At 41.6% G+C, this 25,922-nt stretch overlaps 1 protein-coding gene across 3 annotated transcripts in view; it reads right to left on the bottom strand.

Moving 5' to 3' along the window:
• Positions 1–1,098: 1,098 nt before the first annotated feature.
• The window catches only part of LOC21384891 (DNA polymerase zeta catalytic subunit), a 35,000-nt gene continuing 10,176 nt past the window's right edge, over positions 1,099–25,922 (bottom strand). For 2 of the 3 annotated variants that reach the window (XM_024173076.1, XM_024173078.1), the window contains 13 exons: positions 17,856–19,434; positions 16,878–17,096; positions 16,741–16,791; positions 16,311–16,666; positions 15,934–16,076; positions 15,124–15,751; positions 4,157–4,303; positions 3,714–3,989; positions 3,380–3,487; positions 2,868–3,073; positions 2,210–2,513; positions 1,278–1,895; positions 1,099–1,179 (listed from right to left, as the gene is read on the bottom strand). In XM_024173076.1, coding sequence (XP_024028844.1) covers positions 1,099–1,179; positions 1,278–1,895; positions 2,210–2,513; positions 2,868–3,073; positions 3,380–3,487; positions 3,714–3,989; positions 4,157–4,303; positions 15,124–15,751; positions 15,934–16,076; positions 16,311–16,666; positions 16,741–16,791; positions 16,878–17,096; positions 17,856–19,434 — 4,716 coding nt within the window. The remainder of the gene's footprint in view (positions 1,180–1,277; positions 1,896–2,209; positions 2,514–2,867; positions 3,074–3,379; positions 3,488–3,713; positions 3,990–4,156; positions 4,304–15,123; positions 15,752–15,933; positions 16,077–16,310; positions 16,667–16,740; positions 16,792–16,877; positions 17,097–17,855; positions 19,435–25,922) is intronic. The other variant, XM_024173077.1, reaches the window with a different exon arrangement.

The raw sequence follows: 25,922 nt of genomic DNA, 5'->3' as shown, positions 1-25,922 counted from the left end.
GATGAGAGAGAAAGGCGTCGGAGGATGAGGAGCGAGAATGGAGAATGTGCCATTCGAGAGAGAGTGAGTGAGAGACTCTAGGCTTAACTTTGAGCTTAAACCTCCATGGAAGATGTGCGGGGAGGAAGAGGAGAAGAAAGGGTGGCTTAAACCCTAGAGTGGGCTTGATTTAGTAGACAGGAGATGGATAATGGGTTTTTGAACCATGGGCCTTTAGGCCCATTAGATAGTTAATGTTTGGTGAGACAGGAGATTTGGAAAAGAAATGAATGAATTTCATTCGTTCGAGTTTTTTTTTAATTTTAAATTTTTACAGTTAAAAATTTTTAAAAATTATCACATTTAATTTTTTCTATTACAATAAAAAATTTTAAAAAAATATTACATCTCAACTCGAATTAAAAATTCAAATTTACAAAGTAAACGACACTAAAATAGGTGCAAGACTCGTACTTTTTAGTCTCTTCAAATTTAGAGGAAAAGATGAAGAGAAAATAACTTTGACAAATAATTGAGGTTTGAATTATACTAGGTATTATCTTTGGTACACTATGGGATTAATTACTATGATAGGATAAAATTAATTCTCATATATATTTTATCCGAAAATAAACTTTATTTGGAATAAAAAATAAACACCGTTTAGATTAATGAGCATTGAGAAAGTGAAAAAGACTAGGAGGTAATAAAAGATTTTCGATTTTTCAGAGGAAGGTTATCCATTATCCCATATTTCAAAAACATTACTAATGCCCCAAATGAAAGGGAAGAATAATAGGAATCGACTATTCAAGACCTGTTAATATGGTACATTTTACAAGTACAACAATTATAACATTAACAGGAAGAGCAACTATGTACAACATGGGGTAGCTTAATAAGTATGCTTATATACACATTTATGCATGTAATTTCTGATTCTTGTACGTGTACACGGGCACAAAATAATCATTTTGTAACATGGCATCAGACAGCCTCAGGGCATGTTTTGTTGAGGCAATTTAAAACCATTCAACCATGCATTTTGGGTAGAGACCTTGATCAGCAGCAAGCAACAGCCACAAGTCCTTGAAGTTCTTTCTGGACCTTGCACCTCTCTTAGAACACAGGACAAGCAAGCGAAGTGCACTTTACACCACTTTCCACAAGCCAGTCTCCGCCACCACAATGTCGACATATCTGGCATCAGAAATGGCAGATGGGAAAACAGACGCAAAAATGTAATGTGGATGTACCGACTAATAATAATTTTTGGTTAAGTACGTAATGTAACTTACAGCAGCAAGATGTTGCATCTCTCTCTCCAACTTTGAAGTTCTTCCAACAACGGCAGTTACAGCTGCAGTTTTGTTTTGGGAACATTGCTTGCAGAGATGGGTTGATGCATCGACCAACTCGCCACAAATTATACAATGTTTTGAGAGATAGTAATAATCAATTCGGGTTCGATGGGGGTTTGAAGTGAAGAGGGGGCGTTTGGAAAATGACTCCCGGACTGGTCGGGGCATTTCCAAGAACCACTTCTTCAAGTCGGCTCCAACAAGTCCAAACGCCCGCTGCAGCGCTGGGATTATCTGCTTGTTGATGTAATACAGATCATTTAATCTGTAGGGTGAACCAACAGTCAAGAGTTCCAAGGGATCCACAACCATATCAATCAGACGAGCCCCCGGCTCCCCGTGTATGACGACATAAGGAACTCGTTCTCCATAACGTGGCTCCGCCCTTGGATCAGTTCTTATTGCTTTAGTGGCCACTATTGCAGCTGGTGGGAGTAATGAGGAATCCCTTGTACGGTAGGTGCCTAACCGAACTTCCTTCACAAAGACAAAATCCTGAAGAGACACCCTTCCTGACAGGATCCGCTTCCATTGACGCTGCAGATATGCTTTTACCTGTGAGAATAAGAAGATGGTCATAATTACATAGAGGCCAAGATTAAAAAGTTTAGTTACAAACCCCAAACAAATAGCACAAGGATCGTGATTTAGATCCCCGATAAAAGATTTTACAATCTCTTTCTAGAAAAATAAATAAATAAATACTTGCAAATATTAAACAACCTCCCCAAACATTTTTCCAAAACCAGTTACACCAAGCTTTAAATTCTAACTAAAAAGAGAGTATAGGTCAAATGATTAAAAAGAGAAGGCGTGTGTGTGCTTGTGTCCGTTTGCACATATGCATGTCAAGTAAAATGTGCTTGTACCTCAAAAATGTCCTGTTGTTCGAAAAAGAGTCTCAAAGACTGCTCCATTGTTTTGGAAACAGCCTCACATGTATCCCTGCGAACTGTCTCAATACCTTTAGCATCAAAAACAGGGTCCACTTGCTTAGGGCTTTCATAGCTATAACCAACATATCGCTTCTTAGTAAGGAGGAAGCACGGATGATAAACCTTTTCCATTTTAAGAGCAACTGGATTTGGACTCATTGCAGTGATTTCAGATGCAATCTCATTCCCAATTTTAAAAGCATCTTCAAGAGAACGTCCCTTTAGGAGTACAAACATACTGCACAAAATAAAGCCGGTCAACCTGATAAGCTCGTGTTAGTTTACCAATCCATCCCAAAAGCTTAAGCTATTAGGAGGTGGGCCAACAATAGTTTTATACTTTAACACTCCCCCTCACGTGTGGGCTGGACAATGGGCAATCGTGTGGGTAAATTAATTGGAAAGCCCAACACGTGAATATTTAAGCCTGAGATATATTAAAGAAATAAAAAAGGTGAAATGATCATAATGAAGAATATTTCACAACTATTGAATCCGTTCAATACACCCTACAAAAGAGAAAAGTGATAAAAGAGTTCTTGGTATAGACTCTTCGGTCTTACCCCATTAATAATGAAAAGAAAATGCATACCTGTCAGTGTCGCCATAAATAACTTTGGCCTTCCACTTGTCATTAGCATTTACAAATGAAATAGCCTTTTCCAGTGTTCTACGACCACACTGAACAATACTATCTGCAAGCTCTGCACAAGGCATGCGACCACTAAACCCAGCAGCAGTATAACCATATGTAACATTTGCTATTAGTTTCAAAGCTAGCTGTCTTGCATTAAGAATCTGGAAAAAAAACAAAATGTAAATTTAATCTAAGTACATGAAGTGCACAATATAAGCCACTACTGAAACAATATTCCAATAGAATCCATCCGAGATGAAGTAAAATGGACACAATCATTTTACCAACCAACCTTGAGAATGTAGAGATCAGATTACATATACAGAAAGAAACCAAACAATAAATCGTATTTCAAACAAGAACAGATTGGAATACACATAGAGCAAAGAAAGAAGTTGAGGAAAAGAGTTGAGAATCTAAGAATATATTAGTGCTACCAAAAATTTAATTCCTAAACATATACATACTCTGTGAAGAACTTGCTGTGAAGGAGACAACTTTTTCATTGCTTGTTTCACCATAATCCTAGTTGACAATATTTCCTCCAATAAGCGGGGTAATATACCTTTACGAACCTGTGTAACATTAATAAACATCAAGAGAGATAGAGAAACTGCTTCAGCGTTATCTAGAATATTTCAAAAATAAGATGGATATTCCCCATAAGCGTACCAAAACACAGTTCTAAAAAAGCAGAGAGAAAAGTTAAAAGAAAAAATGGTCGTCATAAAATATACATGCATTTTATATGGCTGAAGCAATAAATTTAAAGGGGAAAGAGAGAGAAATGAGTAGAAGTACCTTTGAAGGTACGTACATAACACCATTAGGAGTAAGCAGTATTTGATCTTTTAACTTCCGCAGAATATCCGGATCTGGTGAAAATGGACTAACGCCGAGTGTATTTGCCTTTGAAGGGGCAATGTTCCCAAGGCATGTAGAATAGCACAGGTTGTACGCAATGATCATTGAGGGATAAAGAGACTGGAAATCCAAAACAACTACAGGGTCTGCATAAAAACCAGACTCTGGTTCCATTACAAGTGGCAGGCATTCCATTGCAGGTTGAGAAGCAACCTAGATAGCATAAATTTGAGGCACCGATCAGTCACTTACCAAATCACATGGCAATTAATTCATAAAGGTATTACTTCGTGCTTAATAAATCCCAAGGGGAAGAAGAGAAAATAAAAGATATCATATGCCACAATTTAGAAGACAGTGAGAGATGATGTAGCACAAACCTGATGATTCCCGGGAGAAATGGCTAGATAATTTTGTGTATGTGCCAATCTCAAGTACATGGACTCAACGCGATATTGTGAACCCCTTGAGAGAACTGAGAAAAAGTCAATGCCAAATACACGAGCAAGTTCTGATGTTCGATTTATCTGCAAAAGCACCCTCATGAATATAATCCAACTAAGAGTAGAAACATCATTTCCCTGACAAACTATTATGTAAAACAAAGACACATTAAGGATAGAGAGTCCTTAAAAGTGAAAGTTGTTGAAATCCCGAATCTAGTGCATAGAAATCAGTTTCCTGATTTAGGATAAATTGTTTCCTGATTTGTTTTTTAATTTAGCAGATCACTTTCCTGATTTCTAGGCCATAACTTTAGGAAAGTTGATTTTCATAATTGTATTATAAATAGGAGCCCTATGTACAGAATATTCATTCAATATAGAAAAACAGAAAGCAACGTTCCTGCTTTCATGATATCAGAGCCGAGGTTTTTCTAACCTTGGCAATCAATGGCGAGTTCAACGTCCTCGGAGACCACCAGCGAGACGACGACGGAGGTCACCAATACCATGACGTCGAATGGGTCCGAGAACTCCACATTCCAGTTCACGGTTGAGAAACTCAACGGGAAAAACTTTCTCGAATGGGCTCAATCGATCAAACTGGTGATCGATGGAAAAGGCAAATTGGGATATCTCACTGGTGAAACCAAGAAGCCATCCTCAACTGATGCCTCTCTTCAGAAGTCGAAATCAGAAAATTCGATGGTAACTGCGTGGCTGGTTAACTCAATGAAGCCTTCAATCGGTAGAACCTATATGTTCCTTCCAATAGCAAACGAGGTCTGGGATGCCGTAGGAGAGACATACTCTGATGTGGAGAATTCTTCCCAAATATTCGAGATTAAGACTCAGTTATGGCAGATGAGACAAGAAGAAAGGGAAGTCACTGAGTACTACACAGAGATGAAGACTCTTTGGCAGGAACTCGATATGAGCTATGAAGAAGAATGGGAATGCTCTGGAGACAACGTGAGATTCAAAAAAGGCTGGAGAATGAAAGAGTCTTCGAATTTCTAGCTGGACTCAACCAAGAATTAGACGAGGTGAGAGGAAGGATTCTTGGTAGGAGACCGTTGCCCTCAATCCGTGAAGTTTTTTCAGAGGTAAGACGAGAAGAAAACTGGGGCAAGGTGATGTTGAAACTCCCTGCCTCCTTTGTGCCGACTAGCTCTGGAGCAAAAACATCCGCGCTGATGACAAAAAGGGGACCGAATGGACCAGGCCAAAATCAGCAAAGGAAAAAACCCTGGTGTGAGCACTGCCACAAGACTGGTCACACAAAGGATACTTGCTGGGAATTGCACGGGAAACCGCCGAACTGGATGCCACGTCAGATGAACAAAAACTGAGGATATCAAGCCTCGGTTGATGATCAGAAGGAGAGGAAAATTGATGTCAGCAGCAGCGAGTCTCAAGCAAAAACTCCATTCAGTCAGGAACAGATGGAGCAGCTTTATAAAATGTTCTCAAACTTCCAATCTACTGGTCAGTCCTCCAATAATGTGTCTTCTGGTTCATTAGCCCACAGAGGTAATTTTTTTAAAAGCCTTGAATACTATTTCTCAAAACAAAATTCCTTGGATTATCGATTATGGTGCATTTGATCATATGACCAGTAATTATCATATTTTTTCCACATACTCACCTTGAGCCGGCACCATCAAAGTAAAAATTGCAAATGGTCCCTCTCGACGGTTGCAGGAAAAGGGATAGTAAAAATCTCCGATTCTGTAACCCTAGAATCTGTCCTTCATGTCCCAAACTTATCTTGCAATTTGTTATCAATTAGTCAATTGACAAAAAATTCCAATTGTTGCGCTAAATTTTTCCCTTCTCACTGTGTTTTTCAGTGTGAAATTTGTTTGTGTGCTAAACATCAACGTACTTCATTTAAAAAATCAAAGTACCAACCTTCCAAACCATTCACTATGATTCACAGTGACCTATGGGGTCCTTCTCGTATTCCTACTCGTACTCACACAAAATGGTTTGTGACGTTTATTGATGATCATACTAAGGTTTGTTGGGTTTACCTCCTAAAAGACAAAACAGATGTCCGTGAAGTGTTCAAAAATTTCTACTCCGTGGTCCAAATGCAATTTCAAACTAGAATTCAGATGTTGCGTACAAATAATGGAATAGAATACTTTAACTCTATCCTAGGAGATTTCCTAATGTCAAATGGAATTATTCACCAAAGTTCATTTGTCGACACTCCACAACAGAATGGAGTTGCCGAACGAAAAAACAAACACTTGCTGGAGGTGGCCCGAGCCTTAATGTTTACTGCCTATATGCCTAAAATGTTCTGGGGAGATGCTATCTTAACATCTGCCCATCTCATCAATACGATGCCTAGTCGGGTCCTTTCGTTTGAAACTCCACTTAATACTCTAAAGAAAGTCTTTTCCACCTCACGTCTACCCTCAAATTTACCTCTCAAAGTGTTCGGATGTACTGCCTTTGTTCATGTTCACTCTCAAAATCGAAGTAAGTTGGATCCTAGAGCTTCTAAGTGTGTGTTCATTGGCTATTCTCCAAAACAAAAGGGCTACAAATGCTTTGATCCCTTTACAAAAAAGGTATTTGTTAGTCTTGATGTTACATTCTTTGAAAACACTCCTTTCTTCCAAAAAACTCCTCTTCAGGGGGAGATTTCTAATGAAGATCGTTTTGTGGATTTTGAACTTCTTCCTTCTAAGTCTATCTCAAACACAGAAAACACCACCCTTCTTCCTTCTCATTCCAATATGCCATATACAGAAGGACACTTGAACTCAAGGGGAGATGTGGAAAAGCAAAAGAACAGAGAGTTGCTAGTCTACTCGAGAAGGCCAAAGTCAAAAAAACAAGACAACCTCACTTCCGAAGCACCAAGAGAGTCTAGCCCGGTGATAGATCCATGAAAGAATGAGCCAACCACAAAAAAAGGTATTTCCAATACTCCTGCAATTCCCGATATTGATCTTCCCATAGCTCACAGGAAAAAACCTCGTTCATGTACACTTCACCCCGTCTCCAAGTTTGTGTCACAAAAGAACTTATCCACCAACTTTCGAGCTTTTGTCTCTAACCTCAACCGTACAGAAATTCCAAAGAATATACAGGAGGCACTAGCCGTTCCTGAGTGGAGAAACGCAGTCATGGAGGAAATCAAAGCTTTGAAGAAAAATGAGACTTGGGAGGTAATGGAGCTACCGAGAGGGAAGAAACCAGTAGGATGCAAATGGGTGTTTACCCTCAAATACAAAGTTGATGGAACGATAGAACGATACAAAACTCGTCTCGTTGCCAAGGGCTTTACGCAAACTTATGGCATCGACTACACCGAGACATTCGCTCCTATGGCAAAACTAAATACAATTAGGGTCCTCCTATCCTTGGCATCTAATTTGGATTGGCCCCTGCAGCAACTCGACATAAAGAATGCTTTCTTAAACGGCGAATTAGAAGAGGAAGTCTACATGGAAATGCCTCCAGGATTCAATAAAGGACAGGAAGATGATAGGAACCTGGAAATCTTTCAAAGATAAACAACACCGAATGCAAGGATCTAACACTGAATAACCAAAAAAAGGGGTTCTGGCTCCTTTTATTACTGAATCACTTTCATTTCCAGCATTACATAGAGACTTCCTCGGATATCTTAGAGAATTAGTCTAGAGAAATACAAGGAAAAAGACTGAGGGGTTTCGAGGACCCTCTACCTCCCAAATTCAGCTCAACGCTCTAACAAATTCCGCACCCCCTCTCCTACCCCTCTACTCTCCCTTATAACCTCTCTGAGCCGACTATTCTAACAGATTCCTCTAACAAACTTCGCCACCTCAGCACTCCCCTCCACTGCCTCGGTCTCTATGCTCACATTCCCTCTTTTACCCTTTCTAGAATAGGTAAACGTAATAGGAGGCCTAGGCGGGGACCTATCAAACCCCCCCCCCCCCCCCCCCATCTTCTACCACAGAAGAATCGGTGGGTGGACTGATGGGGCATCCTGGAAACGGAGTAAAGTAGGCGGGCTACGGCCATAAACAACTTGAAATGGTGTTTGGGCGGTCAAGGTAAGAACTGCACCCACCCTTTCGGTTTGTCAAAGGAAAAACAGCGCAAGTAACTCTCGAGACAACGGTTAACGACCTCGGTTTGGCTGTCCGATTCGGGGTGATAGGAAGAGCTGGTGTGCAGCTGAGTGCCTTGTTGCTTGAAAAGATCCCGCCAAAACAAGCTCATGAAGACTGGATCGCGATCACTCACTATGGAGCGAGGCACCCCATGTAAGCGCACAATTTCCTGGATGAAGACCTCTGCCACATGCTTGGCAGTAATGGGATGGGCAATCGGGCAGAAATGAGCATACTTAGAAAGGCGGTCCACCACCACAAGGATCGTGTCAATACCTTTACCGCGGCAACCCCGCAATAAAATCCATGGAGATGTCGTCCCAAACTTTGTCCGAAATAGGGAGGGGTTGTAGTAAGCCTGTTGGAGAAAGAGCCTCATATTTGGACTTCTGGCAAATTTCACAGTAAGCGACATAGTCCTGGATAGCCTTCTTCATACCCGGCCAGAAAACATTGGCAGCAATGTGCTTAATAGGTGCGAAGAAACCCTAAGTGGCCACCAATGACCGAGTCATGGAATTCCTATAACAACAGCGAGATCCAAGGAGAGTGTTGAGGCAACACCAGGCGGCCACAGAAACAAAGGAGACCATTCTGTAGGTGGTACCCCGAGGGGACTTCCTGTTGCGACTGTAGTGACGAGATCAATCAAGCACAAGTAGTGTCGGCGAGCTGCTCACTGCGTAACTTTTCCAAATCAATGAGTTTCGGCATGGAGAAGGCCATTAACGTTGGGGTGGAATCCCCATCACGGCGGGATAAGGCATCCGCTACCCGGTTGGCCGCCCCTGGTTTATACTGGACTTCAAAATCGTATCCCATCAATTTTGAAATCCAGCGGAGTTGCTCCGGCGGAAGAAGGCGCTGATCAAGTAAGAAACGCAAGCTCTGTTGGTTCGTTCGGACCACGAAATGGCGGCCGAGAAGATAATGGCGCCACTTCTGGACCGCTAGGACAATGGCCATGAGCTCGCACTCATAGACGGATTTCAGCCGCGAAGAGGGCGACAACACCTTGCTGAAGTAGGCTATGGGATGCCCTTCCTGTAGTAGAACAGCCCCTAAACCGGTACCCGATGTGTCCGTCTCCACTACAAATGTTCTGGAGAAATCGGGCATGGCCAAGACCGGCAGTGTGGATATGGCTGCCTTTAACCCCTCAAAGGCGTGGGAGGCTGCCTCTATCCAATTGAAGGCGCCCTTCTTAAGAAGGTCAGTTAATGGCCGAGCAAGAGTGCCGTAGCCCCGTACAAACCGTCGATAATAACCGGTGAGACCAAGAAATCCCCGGATGGCTCGTACATTCTTAGGCTCCGGCGACCCGCGAATTGCGATCAACTTGGATGGGTCAGCCTAGACCCCATCCTTGGAGATGATGTGCCCAAGGTACTCCAGTTGTGGCTGCCCGAATACACACTTTTTCCTGTTAGTGAAAAGTTGCTCTTTCCGCAGAATCTCCAAAACAATAGTGAGGTGAGTCCTATGTTCCTCCCAAGAACGACTATCAACTAATATGTCATCAAAGAAAACAAGGACAAACTTACGCAAGTGAGGACGGAACACTGTGTTCATTAAAGACTGAAATGTCGCTTGTGCGTTTGTCAATCCAAATGGCATGACGAGAAATTCGTAATGCCCGTCGTGTGTTCGGAAAGCCGTTTTCTCCACGTCGCCTTCGTGAACCCAGATTTGGTGATCGCCTGCCTTCAAGTCCATCTTTGTAAATACTGCTGCCCCGTGCAATTCATCCAGAAGCTCGTCGATAATTGGAATGGGAAATTTTTTAGGGACAGTGACTTGGTTTAGGGCTCGATAGTCTACACAGAACCTCCAACTACCATCTCGTTTCTTAACTATTAGAACCGGGCTGGAATACAAACTGCTACTAGGCCGGATTATGCCTGCAGAAAGCATTTCTGCCACCAATCGTTCAATCTCTCCCCCCGCCCGCAGCACGATATGGTGGTCTGCCGCTCGGTGGGGTGGCAGCCCAGTCGGAGAGGTGAACACCTCCTCGAAGCGGTGCAAAACTCTGACCAGCTCTAGTGGAATTGGCAGCCTGGACTTCCTCCTCTCTAGCCGCAACTGCACTCAACTCAAGTAAGACACCAAATTGCATCGGAGAAAACTGCCGCGACAAGGCTCAGAAACTTACCGGGGAACAACTCAAGGATGGGTCGCCCTAGGACCGGCAATATGGGTCATGACACGACGACACGACTCAAAAACGACACGAATTTTGCGGGTTAGGGTTGGGAAAAAAGATGTTCGGGTCAGAATCGGGTCGACCTGAAATTGACATGAAAAACACAGGTCAATTTCGGGTTGGACCCGCTTAACCCGAATACAACACGAAACTCGTAAAAAACTAAAAAATACATATATTTTTCATTTCATATTTTAAATTTTATTATGAACTTCTGATATCATGATAGTTATACTCAAAATCTTATACTACTATTTGCTTAATTTCAATGGATGTTATTGTAATTTAGTGTTATGAATTTTAAGTTATTTCTAATATGTAAAAAACTAAATAAAAGTATACAATTTTCGTGTCAATTTCGGATTCACAGGTCAATTTTGTGTCACAGGTCATTTTCGGGTCGTGACGTGTCAACTCGTAAAGTGGTCGTGTCGTGTTCGTGTTGCGGTTTTTAAAAAATTTTGTGTCACGGGTCGTGTTCGAGTTGACTGCAAATTTAAAAAAAAAACAATCAAAACACGACACGAACACGACACGTGACACGAATTGCCACCCCTAGGTCGCCCTTCCAACAAACCCAACCAGCCTTGGCAAGGAATTTCATAGTATACTTGGACCAATCCGCTCGGACCTCGCCTAGAGTCCGAAGCCACGTTACCCCCAAGACCACGTCGGCACTGCTGAGCTCGAAGGGGAAAAAATCCTCCACAACACAAAAGCCCTGTACCCACAGACGTACCTCCTTACACACCCCTTGCTGCCGAAAACTCATCCCATTCCCTACCTGGACCCCATAGCTCCTGGTCGCGGTGCACGGTAAGGCCAACTCCTCCACCACCTTTGTGGACAGAAAACTGTGGGATGCCCAACTGTCAATAAGAACTACCACCTCACGTGATCCCAGCCGCCCTCGTACCTTCATCGTGTTAGATGAAGTGAAACCCAGCAAGGAGTTGAGAGACAAGTCTACCGCCTCGTTCGGATTTCCAGCCATTTGCTCTGCCTCCTCATCCTTCGCCTCATCGGTCTCCGACTCCTCCCCTGCCACCAATAGGACCTGAAGCTGTCGGTTCTTGCATCGGTGACCAGGCCCAAATTTCTCGTCACACCGATAACACAGTCCTTTGGCCCGCCGTGCGAGGATCTCCTCGTCAGAAAGTCGAAGATCCCGGTTCGACGCCGCCACTTGAGCAATAGCCGAGTCTGACTTTGTTCGTGGGAAGGTTTCCCGAATCCCTATGGGTACTGGATTGAAGGAAGCTCTCAAAAGGGGAAGAGTGAACCTTGGGCTGTTCAGTAAAAGAATGTCCCCGTACCAGGCCTTCTTGTCTCCATCCCCGGCCCATTTTCAATTTTCTGAACTTTTCTTGGGCCTCATTCCTATCTTCAATTTGGTGGGCCACATCCATTACCTCTTGTAGGTTAATGGGCCTACGTAGCTTCACCCCGGCCCCGGCCCGTATGTCTTCCCTCAGCCCATTGAGGAAGGCTCCCCTGAAGATTGACTCTGGCACTCTTCTCAAAGCTGCCGCCAGTGTCTCAAAAGCATCGCAAAACTCCGCCACCGTCCCCCCCTGCTTCAAGGACATCAACCTCTCGGTTAGGTCACCTTTTCTAGCTCGGCTAAAACGATGTAGTAGGGCAGCTTGGAAATCCCTCCACCCAGCAAAGCGCTCCTGAGTCTCCGCCCATTGGAACCACCCCAGAGCTCGTCCTTCTTAGGTCGTTGAGCGTAAAGTCCCTCTCCGCCCTGAACAGCCATCCATACGGGTCCTCACCATGGAAGATCAGAAGCTCCAGCTTCTTTCCCCGATGTTCTACCCTTCCTTGCCGTACCGGCGACTCTGGCCTGAACACGCGCCCTCGGTCTCTATCCCTGGCCCCCCGCCTGGGTTCAGGGGTGCGATCTCCCCCGAGGTGCTGCCCCAGGAGCGCCTCCATGCGCTGCACAGCATCTTGAACTTGACCCACCTGATCCGTGAGGACCGTCATGTCTTCCTGCAACCTTGGTACTGGGTCAACCATCGCTCCCATAAGCGCACCGTCTTGCCGAGATGATCCAAGCGCCGTTCCACTGTTTCCTCACGATTCTCAGGTCGGGGTTCCACCGGTCGATTCGCCATGGATCGTTCGCTCTGATACCAAGCTGATAGGAACCTGGAAATCTTTCAAAGATAAACAACACAGAATGCAAGGATCTAACACTGAATAACCAGAAAAAGGGGTTCTTGCTCCTTTTATTACTGAATCACTTTCATTTCCAGCATTACATAGAGACTTCCTCAGATATCTTAGAGAATTAGTCTAGAGAAATACAAGGAAAAAGACTGAGGGGTTTCGAGGACCCTCTACCTCCCAATTCAGCTCAAAGCTCTAACAAATTCCGCACCCCCTCTCCTACCCCTCTACTCTCCCTTATAACCTCTCTGAGCCGACTATTCTAACAGATTCCTCTAACAAACTTCGCCACCTCAGCACTACCCTCCACTGCCTCGATCTCTATGCTCACATTCCCTCTTTTACCCTTTCTAGAATAGGTAAACTTAATAAGAGGCCTAGGCAGGGACCTATCAGAAGACAAGCGAGTGTGTAAACTCAAGAGGTCACTTTATGGTCTCAAGCAGTCCCCAAGAGCATGGTTCGACAAGTTTGCCAGGGTGATAAGGAACCAAGGATATCTACAGGGGCAATCAAATCATATTATGTTCTACAAACAAGCCAAAGATGGGAAGAAGACAATCCTAATAGTCTATGTTGATGATATAATCCTTACCGGTGATAATGAAGCAGAAATGGAAAGGTTAAAGAGTATTCTCGCCACAGAATTTGAAGTAAAGATTTTGGGCAAATGGACAATCCTGATAGTCTATGTTGATGATATAATCCTTACCGGTGATAATGAAGCAGAAATGGAAAGGTTAAAGAGTATTCTCGCCACAGAATTTGAAGTTAAAGATTTTGGGCAAATGAGGTATTTCTTGAGAATGGAAGTTGCTAGATCAAAGAAAGGAATCAGTGTCTCCCAAAGGAAATATGTCATTGATCTTCTCACGGAGACCGGTATGCTTGGATGCAAACCAAGTGACACTCCGATTGAAGCTGGAAAGAAGGCTGAAGATGCTGGAAAGTTAGTTGACATAGACAGATATCAGAGACTAGTAGGCAAGCTAATATACTTGTCTTATACCAGACCGGACATTGCATTTGCAGTGAGTGTGGTAAGCCAACACATGCACTCACCAAAGGAGGCTCACCTAGAGGCAGTCTACAAGATACTCACATACCTCAAAGGTTCACCTGGCAGAGATCTATTCATTAAAAAGGCGGATTGCAAAGGTATAGAAGTCTATACAGATGCAGATTGGGCAGGTTCAATTGAAGACAGAAAATCCACTTCGGGGTAATTGTACTTTTGCATGGGGGAATCTAGTAACCTGGAGAAGCAAAAAGCAAAATGTGGTGGCTCGAAGCAGTGCCGAAGCTGAGTTTAGAGCAGTTGCTCAAGGAATATGTGAATCACTATGGTTGGGGAAACTCCTAGAAGAACTCCAAGTCACAGTAGAATTCCCAATCAAACTCTACTGTGATAACATAGCAGCAATTAACATCTCTCTTAATCCAGTCCAACATGACAGAACCAAGCATGTTGAAGTGGATAGACATTTCATCAAAGAGAAGGTGGAAAAGGGGATCATCTGCATGACCTATGTTCCTACTCAAGATCAGACGGCAGACGTCTTCACCAAAGGGCTTGCAAGACAAAAATTCGATGATTTCATATATGATCCAACTTGAGGGGGAGTGTTGAAATCCCGAATCTAGTGCATAGAAATTAGTTTCCTGATTTAGGATAAATTGTTTCCTGATTTGTTTTTTAATTTAGCTAATCACTTTCTTGATTTCTAGGCCATAACTTTAGGAAAGTTGATTTTCATAATTGTATTATAAATAGGATCCTTATGTACAGAATATTCATTCAATATAGAAAAACAGAAAGCAACGTTCCTGCTTTCAAAAGTTCCTCGGAATTAACAAGGAAAAAAAAGGACCAAGGCCACAGTTATGCATGTACTGGGGAAAAAAGGGAGGAACTTATACCTGATCGTATCATCCCTCTAAACATTCTCCATTACCAACTAAAGGAAGACACAAATTAATGCTATCTATAGGCATCACCATCCCCTCCAAAATAATAATAATAATAATAATAATAAAAACAAATAAAAAAAGAAGTATAGGTCACCGAATTGATAATGTGAAAATTAATGCTATCTATAGGCATCACCATCCCCTCCAAAATAATAATAATAATAATAATAATAAAAACAAATAAAAAAAGAAGTATAGGTCACCGAATTGATAATGTGAAAAAAACAAATACGTTTAACAAAGTGAAGTATCCACTCAATTCTCCCATCCTGGTACCAAGTCAACAGAGAAGGAATTTGATAGGGTGGAATTGACTAATTCTTCTTTTTCTTTCTCTCTTTCTTTTTTCATTAAGATGAAAAAAATCCATGTGTTGAACTATTAATTCAAATACAAAGAAGATAGGCTGAGACATCCTTTCTTACCATATCAAGTTGGTTCAATATCTCAAGGTTCAACTTGGCTCTCTCAGTCACATATTCAATACATCGATATCTTGCTCGGTCAGGACCACTGGAAAACCATCTGGTTAGCACCTTATAAGAAATATATGGGATTTTTCTCCTCAATACAGCCTCAGCAACTGCTTCAATTGTATATATATTAAGCTTAAGTTCTCCACGCATCAGTCGCCAAACATTAAGGACAATTCTACCACCAACATGAACACCACTACCATGAGTCCGTCCCCATTCATCCTCAATTATTGCATCTTCTAATACAACAGGATCAGCAATTACTGAGTTAGGAATTACGTTATCTAGATCAGCAATTACTGAGTCAGGAATTACGTTATCTAGAACTCCTTTCTCAGGAATTTCTGAATCTCCAGCAGCAATCTTAGTTTCACATGGTGTCCGAGATATGCTGTTAAGTAAACCTATACCAAGATACGAAGCCCGTTCCGCCAGAAAACCAAGTGAACCTCCCTGAACATCCCAACCCATCAAAATATCTGGGTCAAGTGAACATACAAACTTAATAAAGTGATCAAACAAGTACTTCTCCTCATAAAAAATCAACAGAGTGCAGCCAGTAATTCCGTCGAGATTCCTGCAAGTGGATAGAAATAAACATCAGAGGCAATTCAAATCTAATCTTCAGTACTGGTGTTAGAATATATCCTTCTAGTTATTGAGTCATTATTAGCCAATCGATCCTTAATGCTTGTAATGTAACCCACGCGAATCCACTTATTCTCAAATGCCCACACAAAATAGACATAGAATCCATACCTCTGACAATTTTCAGCTTTACTGTGCAAAAGCACATGGAGTTCAACATCAAAATCACTGTCATTATGAACAGCAAGAGTTATTACATTGACGGCATCAAACCGAGGATCAGGCAGAAGATCTCCTCTTGATGCTACTTGAACCTATTACCAATGTCACATTCAAATTGGATCAATGTCATGCATGAATTCTACTGGCCAAAATTCTGGAGGAGACTATAAACGTTAATAACAAGAATAAACGACATTGGATGAACAAAGATAATAAAGTTTTGACTAACATGATCTATGGTGAACATATCAAATATGGGACCAAAGTTCTTTCATGTTATTCTAATTTGCAACAACTCCAATGTAGTAAAGTACAACTAAACACACCTCTATGCTTAACAGCGTCAGTTGCTGTCCAGCACCAACACTTGCAGGGTCTCGGAATCCAATTTGACTAAGAGGCGTAGGCTTGGATCTCCCACCTGGCCCTGAAATCTGAGAAATATCTAGCGAACAATCAGAATATGCTTTAACTTTTGCAGAATTTCCTTCCCTCTGCACCATAGCCGTCTCCTCATTACAAGCAAGGGTCCTTATGGTATCGACGTTGTTAGTGTCACAATTATCTTGTGGCCCTTGTGCCTTCATATATGGTTGATGAGATATAGAACCAGATCCAGTAGACGCCTTGTTGTAATCATCGGGTGAAGAACTTGGTGAACAATTTGGAGTACTAGAAGTTCCTGCAGTTTCTTACAATTGCCTGATAAAGAGTTCCTAATTTAAGACTAAAACAAGAAAGCATTGAAATGTTTACCTTTGTGAGATGTAGGCTTCCTCAATTTTGTATTTTCCTCCACTGAAGTACCTAGAAGTCCAAAACAAAAAACTAGATTTATATTCCGAAAACTAATGCCCAAACATCGCAACTTAAGTATAGTTTTTTTTTTTTACCAATTGACAGCCATCTTTTCACATTTTTAGATGAAGGGGGCGAAACTAGAGGTGTTAACAAATACGAGTATGAGCCATCATTTTGATAGTGTGCGGGGACACCAACAGCAGCTTCATGTTCCGAAGTAGATTCATTAACTGTAATGCACTTGGTCTGAATTTCTGCCTCTCCTTGACAGTCTTCCATAAAGAATGGCAGAAAATCATCCAAAGCTCTCCCTTAATCAGAGGAAAATTTTTCATCAACATTGACTATGAAAAGACAATCAGAATGAGATGAATATAAAAAAATCCCAAGAAAAAGACCCTCAAAAACTTGAATTTCTTTAACCAAATAACACTTGAAGTAGAAGGAAGCAAAGAATCAATAAAGCAGCAGTTGTAGAATCCTAAAAAAATCCCAAGAAAAAGACCCTCAAAAACTTGAATTTCTTTAACCAAATAACACTTGAAGTAGAAGGAAGCAAAGAATCAATAAAGCAGCAGTTGTAGAATCCAAAATCTGACGAATTCATTCTTAAATTCAGAGAAAATTCACAAAATACATTAGCAAAGTCTCATAAAATTGTCATAATCATTAAAAGTTACAAACTCACACTCTTCTAATTCTTCATAGTCAAGATGTATCACGTAACCCATAGTTTCTACATCTAACAAATAGGTGATACCATGTGTCATTACATCATTTTCTAAATAGTACATAGAGCCCCAACGTAGACACTCTTGCATGAAAATTTCTAAAATACAAAGCTTCAAACTCTATTGACATACCAAATGCAGGGATTCCAATCATCAGAACCAAAAATGCAAATGCCTTTTTTATGAAATTTGCTTCTATAGAAAGCCTCAAGCTCCTATGTACCACATGCAGCAAATAGTTCCATATTCTAAATAAAAACTTCTTCAAAATAGTAATAGGAATAGCAAACTTGGTCAAAGCAAGATACATTATTCAAGATTGTAAATTGAAAGCTAAACCTGATGCTCCATCATGAGATTCCTTATCTTGACAGGGAACATGAGAGATAAAAGAATCAGAAAAAGCTTTTCTAGATGGGCCGGTAATCCAATCAGTAGCAGGGGATTTTCTGTAGAAGGTCAAACAAATTAGGTCCATATCTTGTCGATTTGTAATAACCAGCGGAACATCTCCTCCCTGGCTCTGTCCACTGTTTAAAGCATTTATGTTGGTTGTCATATTCATTGCAACTGATTTCTTAGGAGACATCTCATGTTCCAATTCCCTGGAGGATCGACCTTCCTTGCCACTCTTCACATTCAACTCATCACGCCCAACAGCAGTTTGATGACAGCTTGAAGCAGCAGCATTTGTTGGCTCCAATCTCTCGGCAGCAAATGTGTTATCCTCAAAATCAGACTTCAGTAATAGAACCCTGGGTTCTTGACTGTTCTTAGAATGGCCGATAGCAGCTGCAGAATCAGGACCGCCAGGCATAGAAAGTGAGGATCTTGTCACATAAGAAGGACCTGTGGATAAGAAGTTCCCAGATCGAGTGGCCACTCCACTACCATAGCTATTATCACTTTTATGAGAAGTAAAATTTCCATCATCTGCTGTACTACCAACCAAGGAGCTGCCACTCCTAGACAAAATGGGGAGTTTTCCAGGAGAGTCATCACCAGTTGCTTTCACATCATAAACCTCCTGAAGCGAAGCAGCAAATGGAGGAAAGCTAAGAGACACACAAGGCCTCTTGTTAGGCTCATCAATAGGAAACACTTGAAAATCTAAATTTCTTGGGAAGATATTATCTTTTCGTTTCATTTCTGAAAGGGACTTTTCTAGCCCCTGAGAGCTACATTCAAGAGACTCAACTCGGTGGTGTCGCTTTCTCCTCATCAAGTCCCGCACAGAGCACACAACCAGTGGAGCAGTCTCATTCCCATCACAAATATCAGTCTTCACATTTTTTATTGAAGAATGTTCATGTTCTCCCATATATCCAGACAAAGGACTGGTAGTGATGGGGCCTTTGGTATCAGTACAGAAACTTTCATCCTTTAACTTTTCGTTTGTGGAAAAAGGTAAAGAACCCCACAACAATTTTTTCCTTTTGTGCTTATGATTAAAGCTTGAGTGAGCATCCTCCACTACCTTTTTCCCACTAAGAGTATCCTCCAAGAATACCTGCTGTTCACAAGCCTCATCAAAATTTCTCTTGCACTCAGTTGCATAAAAATCTTCAGTTGATCGGGCAGGGGGAGTAAACATATCATCGCCAGCACCATCCACTTGGGGAATAAAATCTCCAGATGAAAGGTTGGGACAGCGGCTATTTTTAGTAAAATCAGCTCTCTCCTTTATATCCTTAAAGTCAACAAAATCATCAACTGAATCAAGAATGTCCTGGCACTCCTTTTGAGATTCACTCTCATAATCCATATTAGCTTTCTCCAAAACTTCCTCAATTCTGGTTGCGGGCAAAAATGGACTCAAAATGGTATCACGCAGAAGTTCATCATCAGAATTTATGTCATCTGCTGCCTGAGAAGTGGCAAGCCACTTTAGAAGACCCAAGGCGTCCTTATCTGCAACCTGAAAAACATATATAATTCAAATTAGACATAAAAGACTAAAGTAAGAATGTAAATACTATTCTTGGCACACCTCCTATCAGCTCAGGCTTTTTGGGCAATTTGTAAAGTAACATAGACAAGCATGGAACAAAAGACAAGACAATCGAGCTGACTCATACAATCCTCATTGCATATCAAAAGTCTTATGCATGCTCCAATATTAGTTACAATAATCCAAATCTAACAATTATGTTGAAACAAATCTTTGAATAAGTTGTGAATTGAATCGATAATTGTTGTCGAAAGTTTGCAAATAAACACGGAATTGGGTACTTGATGAAACCAGTTTTGTTGTAGTCAAAGTCAAAAGGAAGTGAAAATTTTATTAAATAACGTGGGGCCATTTGAAAAGATTCCAAAGCACCCTAGAAGAACTTCACGAATTTAACACAAACCCGTGCAGTAAAGTAACACAAAAGTAATTTTCAATTAATAACCCAATATATTTTTACGGCAATCATAAGAAGCAGGTAATTGAGTTGCTTCCAAAGGTGTAGGCATAGAATCCCATACACTATGAGTTGCTTCCAAAGGTGTAGGCATAGAATCCATACACTATGATGACACTGTTGGAGTTTTTTTTTTTTTCTTTAATAAAAGAATATATGTAAGGAAAAATAAACAATTCATTACCCAAAAAGAAAGGCCAAAAGCAGATATTCAAACGGCCACAGTATATTAATCATGCCCTCTAAAGATCTTGAAGCAAAACACAGTGAATGTAGCAAACAACATGCAAAATAGTATTCCTTAAAAAGAATAGAATAGTGAATAAGTAAAGGAAATATAAACAACACATGACATATTGCTAGATAGAAAAGCAAACGAATGAATGCTTTCAGCTGGGGGCTTAAACACAAGAGAAAGAAAAGGCAGTACAATTGAAGAACAAACAAAATAGAAGCAGAGTTAAAAGAGACCCGATTGCACAAATAGAAATTATAGACAAATTAAAACACTCCTATACCAACCACACAAATGTATACAGCACAAAAATTAGAATCTAATTGATCAGTCAAATGCAATACCAGGAGAGAGAAAGAAGAAAAGAAACAAAAAAAAAACGGAAAAGAAATTCAATGCACAAGTGAAGCAATTTTGTAATTCCACTACAATAAAATAGACAAGCGTTAGGAACTGTGAAACAGGGCAAAGATAAGCAACGCCATGAAAAAGCCCACACATACAGGTGGAAGAAAGAAATTGTTGGAAATGGAATATTCGGTAGTAAATATACCGAATCATAGGGCTGTAAATAGGAAGATTGTTACAGGCTGTAAATAGGAAGATTTAGTCAAACTAGAATAAAGGGTAATTAGTTAGGGTGATTTGCGTTTATGTACCTTCCTAGAATAGTGAAGATTTTGAGGAAGAATAATCTTCTATTTTCTCATTGAATTAATCGGTAACCATTACACACTTATATACACGATTTACATAACTAACAAGGGTAACAAATCCCTGAAAATAAGGGATAGGAAACTTTCCTCCTAAACCTAAGGAATCAGAATAGGAGAATCCGGATTCTCTAATCCCCTAATTTCCTTCTATGAATAAATCTAAATATGACAACTTTGAGGGAAATTCCACTCCCCCTCAAGTTGGGTTGTACATATTGTACATGCCTAACTTGTTGCATAGTTCCTCAAAGTTAGGTCCTGGCAGCGCCTTTGTCAAGATGTCTGCAAGTTGCTCCCGGGTAGAAGTGTAGACCAACTGCACTTTTGAGTTTTCAATCTTCTCTGCTATGAAATGCCGATCTATCTCCACATGTTTCGTTCTGTCGTGGTGAACTGGATCCTTTGCGATACTAATAGTAGCCTGATTATCGCACTTAAGTGTCACTGACTTCTCAAACTCCAACCCCAAACTCGGTCATAACTCTCCTGATCCATATTCCTTCACAAATCGTTGCTGCTAAGGCTCTTAGTTCAGCCTCTGCACTGCTTTTGGAAACCACAGTCTATTTCTTACTTCTCCATGTTACAAGATTCCCCCAGACTAAAGAGCAATACCCTGTGGTCGACCTTCTGTCTACCTGGCTTCCTGCCCAGTCTGCATCAGAGTATAGAGCTATATTTCTGCAACCGTTTTTCTTAAACAACAACCCTTTTCCAGGGATCATCTTTAGATACCTGAGAATTATGTACACAGCTTCCATGTGTTCCTCCATCGGATGGTTCATAAACTGACTTACGACACTTACTGCGAAACCAATGTCAGGCCTAGTATGGGAGAGATAAATGAGCTTCCCTACTAGACGTTGATATCTTCCTTTGTCCACTGGGAGTCCTTCCTCTTCACGCCCTAACTTCTTTGCAGAGTCCATAGGGGTGCTTGCAGGTTTACATCCTAGCATACCAGTTTCTTTGAGTAAATCCAGGATGTATTTGCGCTGAGAGACAACTATTCCCCTTTTTGATCGAGCCACTTCCATGCCTAGAAAGTTCCGTAGAGGACCAAGATCTTTTACCTCAAATTCATTAGCCAAGGATCGTTTGATTTTCAGTAACTCCTCGTAATCTCCGGTTAGGATAATGTCATCAACGTACACGATGAGAATGGCTAATATGTTCTTGAGAGAGCGCTTTACAAAGAGCGTGTGATCCGCTTGACATTGAATAAATCCCTGTTCTTTTACGGATCTTGAGAATCTACCAAACCACGCTCGTGGGGATTGTTTAAGCCCATACAGAGACTTCAATAACCTGCACACCTTATTGTTGTTGTTGCTTATTTGCAGCCCCGAAGGAACTTCCATGTAGACCTCCTCTTCGAGATCTCCGTTAAGGAAGGCGTTCTTTATATCAAGTTGATGAAGTTTCCAGTCCAAATTCGCTGCTAATGAGAGGAGTATTCAAATGGTGTAAAGCTTTGCAACAGGAGCAAAGGTCTCCTGGTAATCAACACCATAGGATTGAGTAAAGCCCCTTGCTACTAACCGAGCCTTAAGCCTTTCAATGCTTCCATTTGCCTTGTGCTTCACAGTAAAGACCCATTTACAACTCACATTTTTCTTTCCTGGCGGGAGTTCAGTAATAGTCCAAGTTCCATTCTTTTCCAAGGCCATAATCTCCTCTTGGACAGCCTGTTTTCATCCTGGGTGACTCAGAGCCTCTTGAATGTGTGCTGGAATTTGAACATTATCCAGCCCTGAAGTAAAGGCTCGATAGGATGGAGAGAGATCTGCATATGATATATAATTCTTGATTGGATGTTGAGTACAGGTTCGAGTACCTTTCCTTAAGGCGATAGGTAGTCTTGAATCATCTATAGTCTGAGTCTCATGTGATCCTTTTTGTTCCGGCTCATTTCCACCTCCTGTGCTAGTTTCAGCAATCATTGGGTCCGGTTCAGATTCTTGGATAGGTATGAGATGTGCCAAGTTCTCAATCTCCCCCTGAAGTTGTTTTTCCTCCTAGTGTATACCTAAAGTTCTTTAGTTACTGGCAGAGGACTGGGCAGACTCAAGGAAGGAATATTAGGATTAGCCGAAGCTTCAGGGACTGGACTGAATGGAGACGTTTCTGGCTGATTTGATGGTACATGGACTGGACTGGACATAGGGCTAGACTCGGCATTTTGTGGCTGTATATTTGAGCTCGTTCCAGGCTGTTCTAGCAAGGAATCCCAACTCCAAAGCTGAAGTTCTTTCTGATGACTCTCCCCCTGAATTTCAGTTTTGGAGAAATAAGTTTTTTCAAAAAATGTCACATCCATTGTGTCATAGACTCTTCCTATTTTGGGACAAAAACACTTATAACCTTTCTTATTTGTGGAATAACCAATAAAGGCGCATTTGATGGATTTTGGATCAAGCTTACTCCTGTTTTGGGGGTATACATGGACGAATGCAGAACATCCAAAAAATTTGAAAGGAAGATCGGAGGAAAGAACACGAGCATGAAGGAAGATGTTAATGAGGGCTTGACGTGGTGTACCAAATTTTAGAACACGGGATGGCATCCTATTGATGAGATATGCAGAGATAAGAATGGCTTCCCCCCAAAGATACTTTGGAACACCAGTGGAAAACGTGAGGGATCGAGCTACTTCTAACAAGTGACGATTTTTTCTCTCAGCCACTCCATTTTGTTGGGGTGTATTGACAAATGAACTTATTTGGATAATCCCCTGTCGGGACAGGTAGTTGCCTAGAACTGAAGAGAAATATTCCCTAGCATTGTCAGATTTAAGAATTTGAATTTTAGTACTGAACTGTGTTTGGATCATGGAGTTGAATGCTTTGAATATTCTATCAACTTCTGACTTTTCTTTCATAAGAAAAACTCAAGTGAGTCGTGTATGATCATCCACAAAAGTCACAAACCATCGTGCCCCATTGATGTTTTTTATTCGAGCAGGTCCCCAAATATCACTGTGAATCAACGCAAATGGTTGTGATGGACAGTAGGGCACACTTGGATAAATAGAACGAGTGTGTTTTGCAAGTTGACAAATCTCACAGTTAAAAAATTTTGAACTTTTATTGATGAATAAATGCGGGAATAACCTTTCGAGATACATGAAGTTTGGATGACCCAACCGATAGTGCCATAACATGACTTCACAATCTTTATTGACACTGGAATTAAAGACAAACTTAGGACTGAAGTTATTGACTGACTAACTCGTAGGAAGGTTTCTGCTCCCAACTAAAGCTTATCCAAGCTGAGGTATCTTGAAGAGATAGAGTCCCGAGCACATCTCAACACTGTCAATCCTCTTCCTCGAACCCAATTCCTGAAAAACACACACATTTGGAAGAAATTTAGTAACACAATGATGATCACGAGTCAACTTACTGATGGACATTAAGTTGCAATCGAGTTTAGGGACATGAAGCACTGATTTGAGGATGATTTCGGGTGAGAGTCGAATGGATCCAATCCCGGCCACCGTAGACAAGGAACCATCGGCAATGCGTACTGTGAGATTGGTAGTACTCGGTTGATATGCATGAAAGAGAGACCCATCTCCCGTCATATGGTCCGATGCTCCTGAGTCAACAATCCAATGTCTTGAATGTTTAGCACACACAAGGAATGCAGATTGTGAATTACCTGCTTGTGCGTGCATGCTCGCGGATGGGGCAGGAGCAGCGTGCTGCGAGAGGGTACTGCTTAGAATCTTTTGGAGCGCTTCAAGTTGTTCCTTGGTGAAGGGACCTGACTCGGTAGTGACTGGCTTTTCTTCGGCTGTGATGGTTGAACTTGCACGGCTGTCACTGTCAGAACCTAATCTTGATGGTTTTCAGTCAGCAGGTTTGCTGTGTATCTTCCAACTGCTTAGAATCTTTTGGAGCGCTTCAAGTTGTTCCTTGGTGAAGGGACATGACTCGGTAGTGACTGGCTTTTCATCGGCTGTGATGGCTGAACTTGCACGGCTGTCTCTGTCAGAACCTAATCTTGATGGTTTCCAGTCAGCAGGTTTGCTATGTATCTTCCAACACGTGTCCTTGGTGTGGCCAGGTTTAGCACAGTGATCGCACCATGCTCTTCCCTTCCTTTGTTGTCGAGAATCCTGCTGATTTGGAGGACGTAAGCCACGGGCAGTGAGGGCAGATCCTTCCAACGTTGGAGATGAATGTTGACCACCCATCATGACCTTTTTCCTGCTTTCCTCACGGCGAGCTTCAGAAAAGGCATCTCAAATACTCGGAAGAGGCTTAGTTCCCATCACCCTGCCTCTAACTTCATCTAGGTTCTTGTTTAAACCCAGTAGAAACTTAAATGTCCTCTTCTGCTCCACTATTTTTCGATACAGGACAGTGTCTTCAGGGCACTTCCATCCGTGGCTTTCAAACATGTCTAGTTGCTGCCAATGACGGGTGAGTGTGTTGAAGTATTGTGTCACTATGAGGTCTCCCTGCCGTAGATCGTGAAGGATGGACTCAATTGCGAATAACTCCGATGTATTTTCATAACTAGAGTAAGTCTCTCTTACTGCTTCCCAAATTTCTTGTGCAGTCTCATAGAGAAGAAAATTCTCATCAATATCAACATTCATTGAATTGATGAGCCAGGACATAATCATATGATTTTCGGCTTCCACATTTTGTAGCATGGATCATCATCCTTCTTCGGAATTGGAATCTCCCCTATTAGATAATCCTCTTTGCCTCAGCCACAGATGAACATCCGGACTGATTGAGACCATTGGAGGAAGTTTTCCCTATTGAGTTTGTGGCTAGTGATCAGGGGTGAAAGATTTTCAGATTTCCGGAATTTCCAGAATGTCCAGAGTTTGGAAAAACAGATGTTTGATCGGAATGAGAAGGAACTTCAGAGGTAGAGTTGGTTGTTTCGGATGCCATGGCTGTGCTTGGCTATGAGGGACGGCTGGGAATGGCGGCTAGGGTTTTTTTCAGAAAACCGGGCTCTGATACCATGAAGATTTTGAGGAAGAATAATCTTCTATTTTCTCATTGAATTAATCGGTAACCAT

Source organism: Morus notabilis, unplaced genomic scaffold (genome assembly GCF_000414095.1).
Source record: "Morus notabilis unplaced genomic scaffold, ASM41409v2 Scaffold3831, whole genome shotgun sequence".
Taxonomy (NCBI): Eukaryota; Viridiplantae; Streptophyta; class Magnoliopsida; order Rosales; family Moraceae; genus Morus; species Morus notabilis.
The sequence above is the reverse complement of the archived record's forward strand: the minus strand, read 5'-3'. Positions and strand labels throughout refer to the sequence as shown.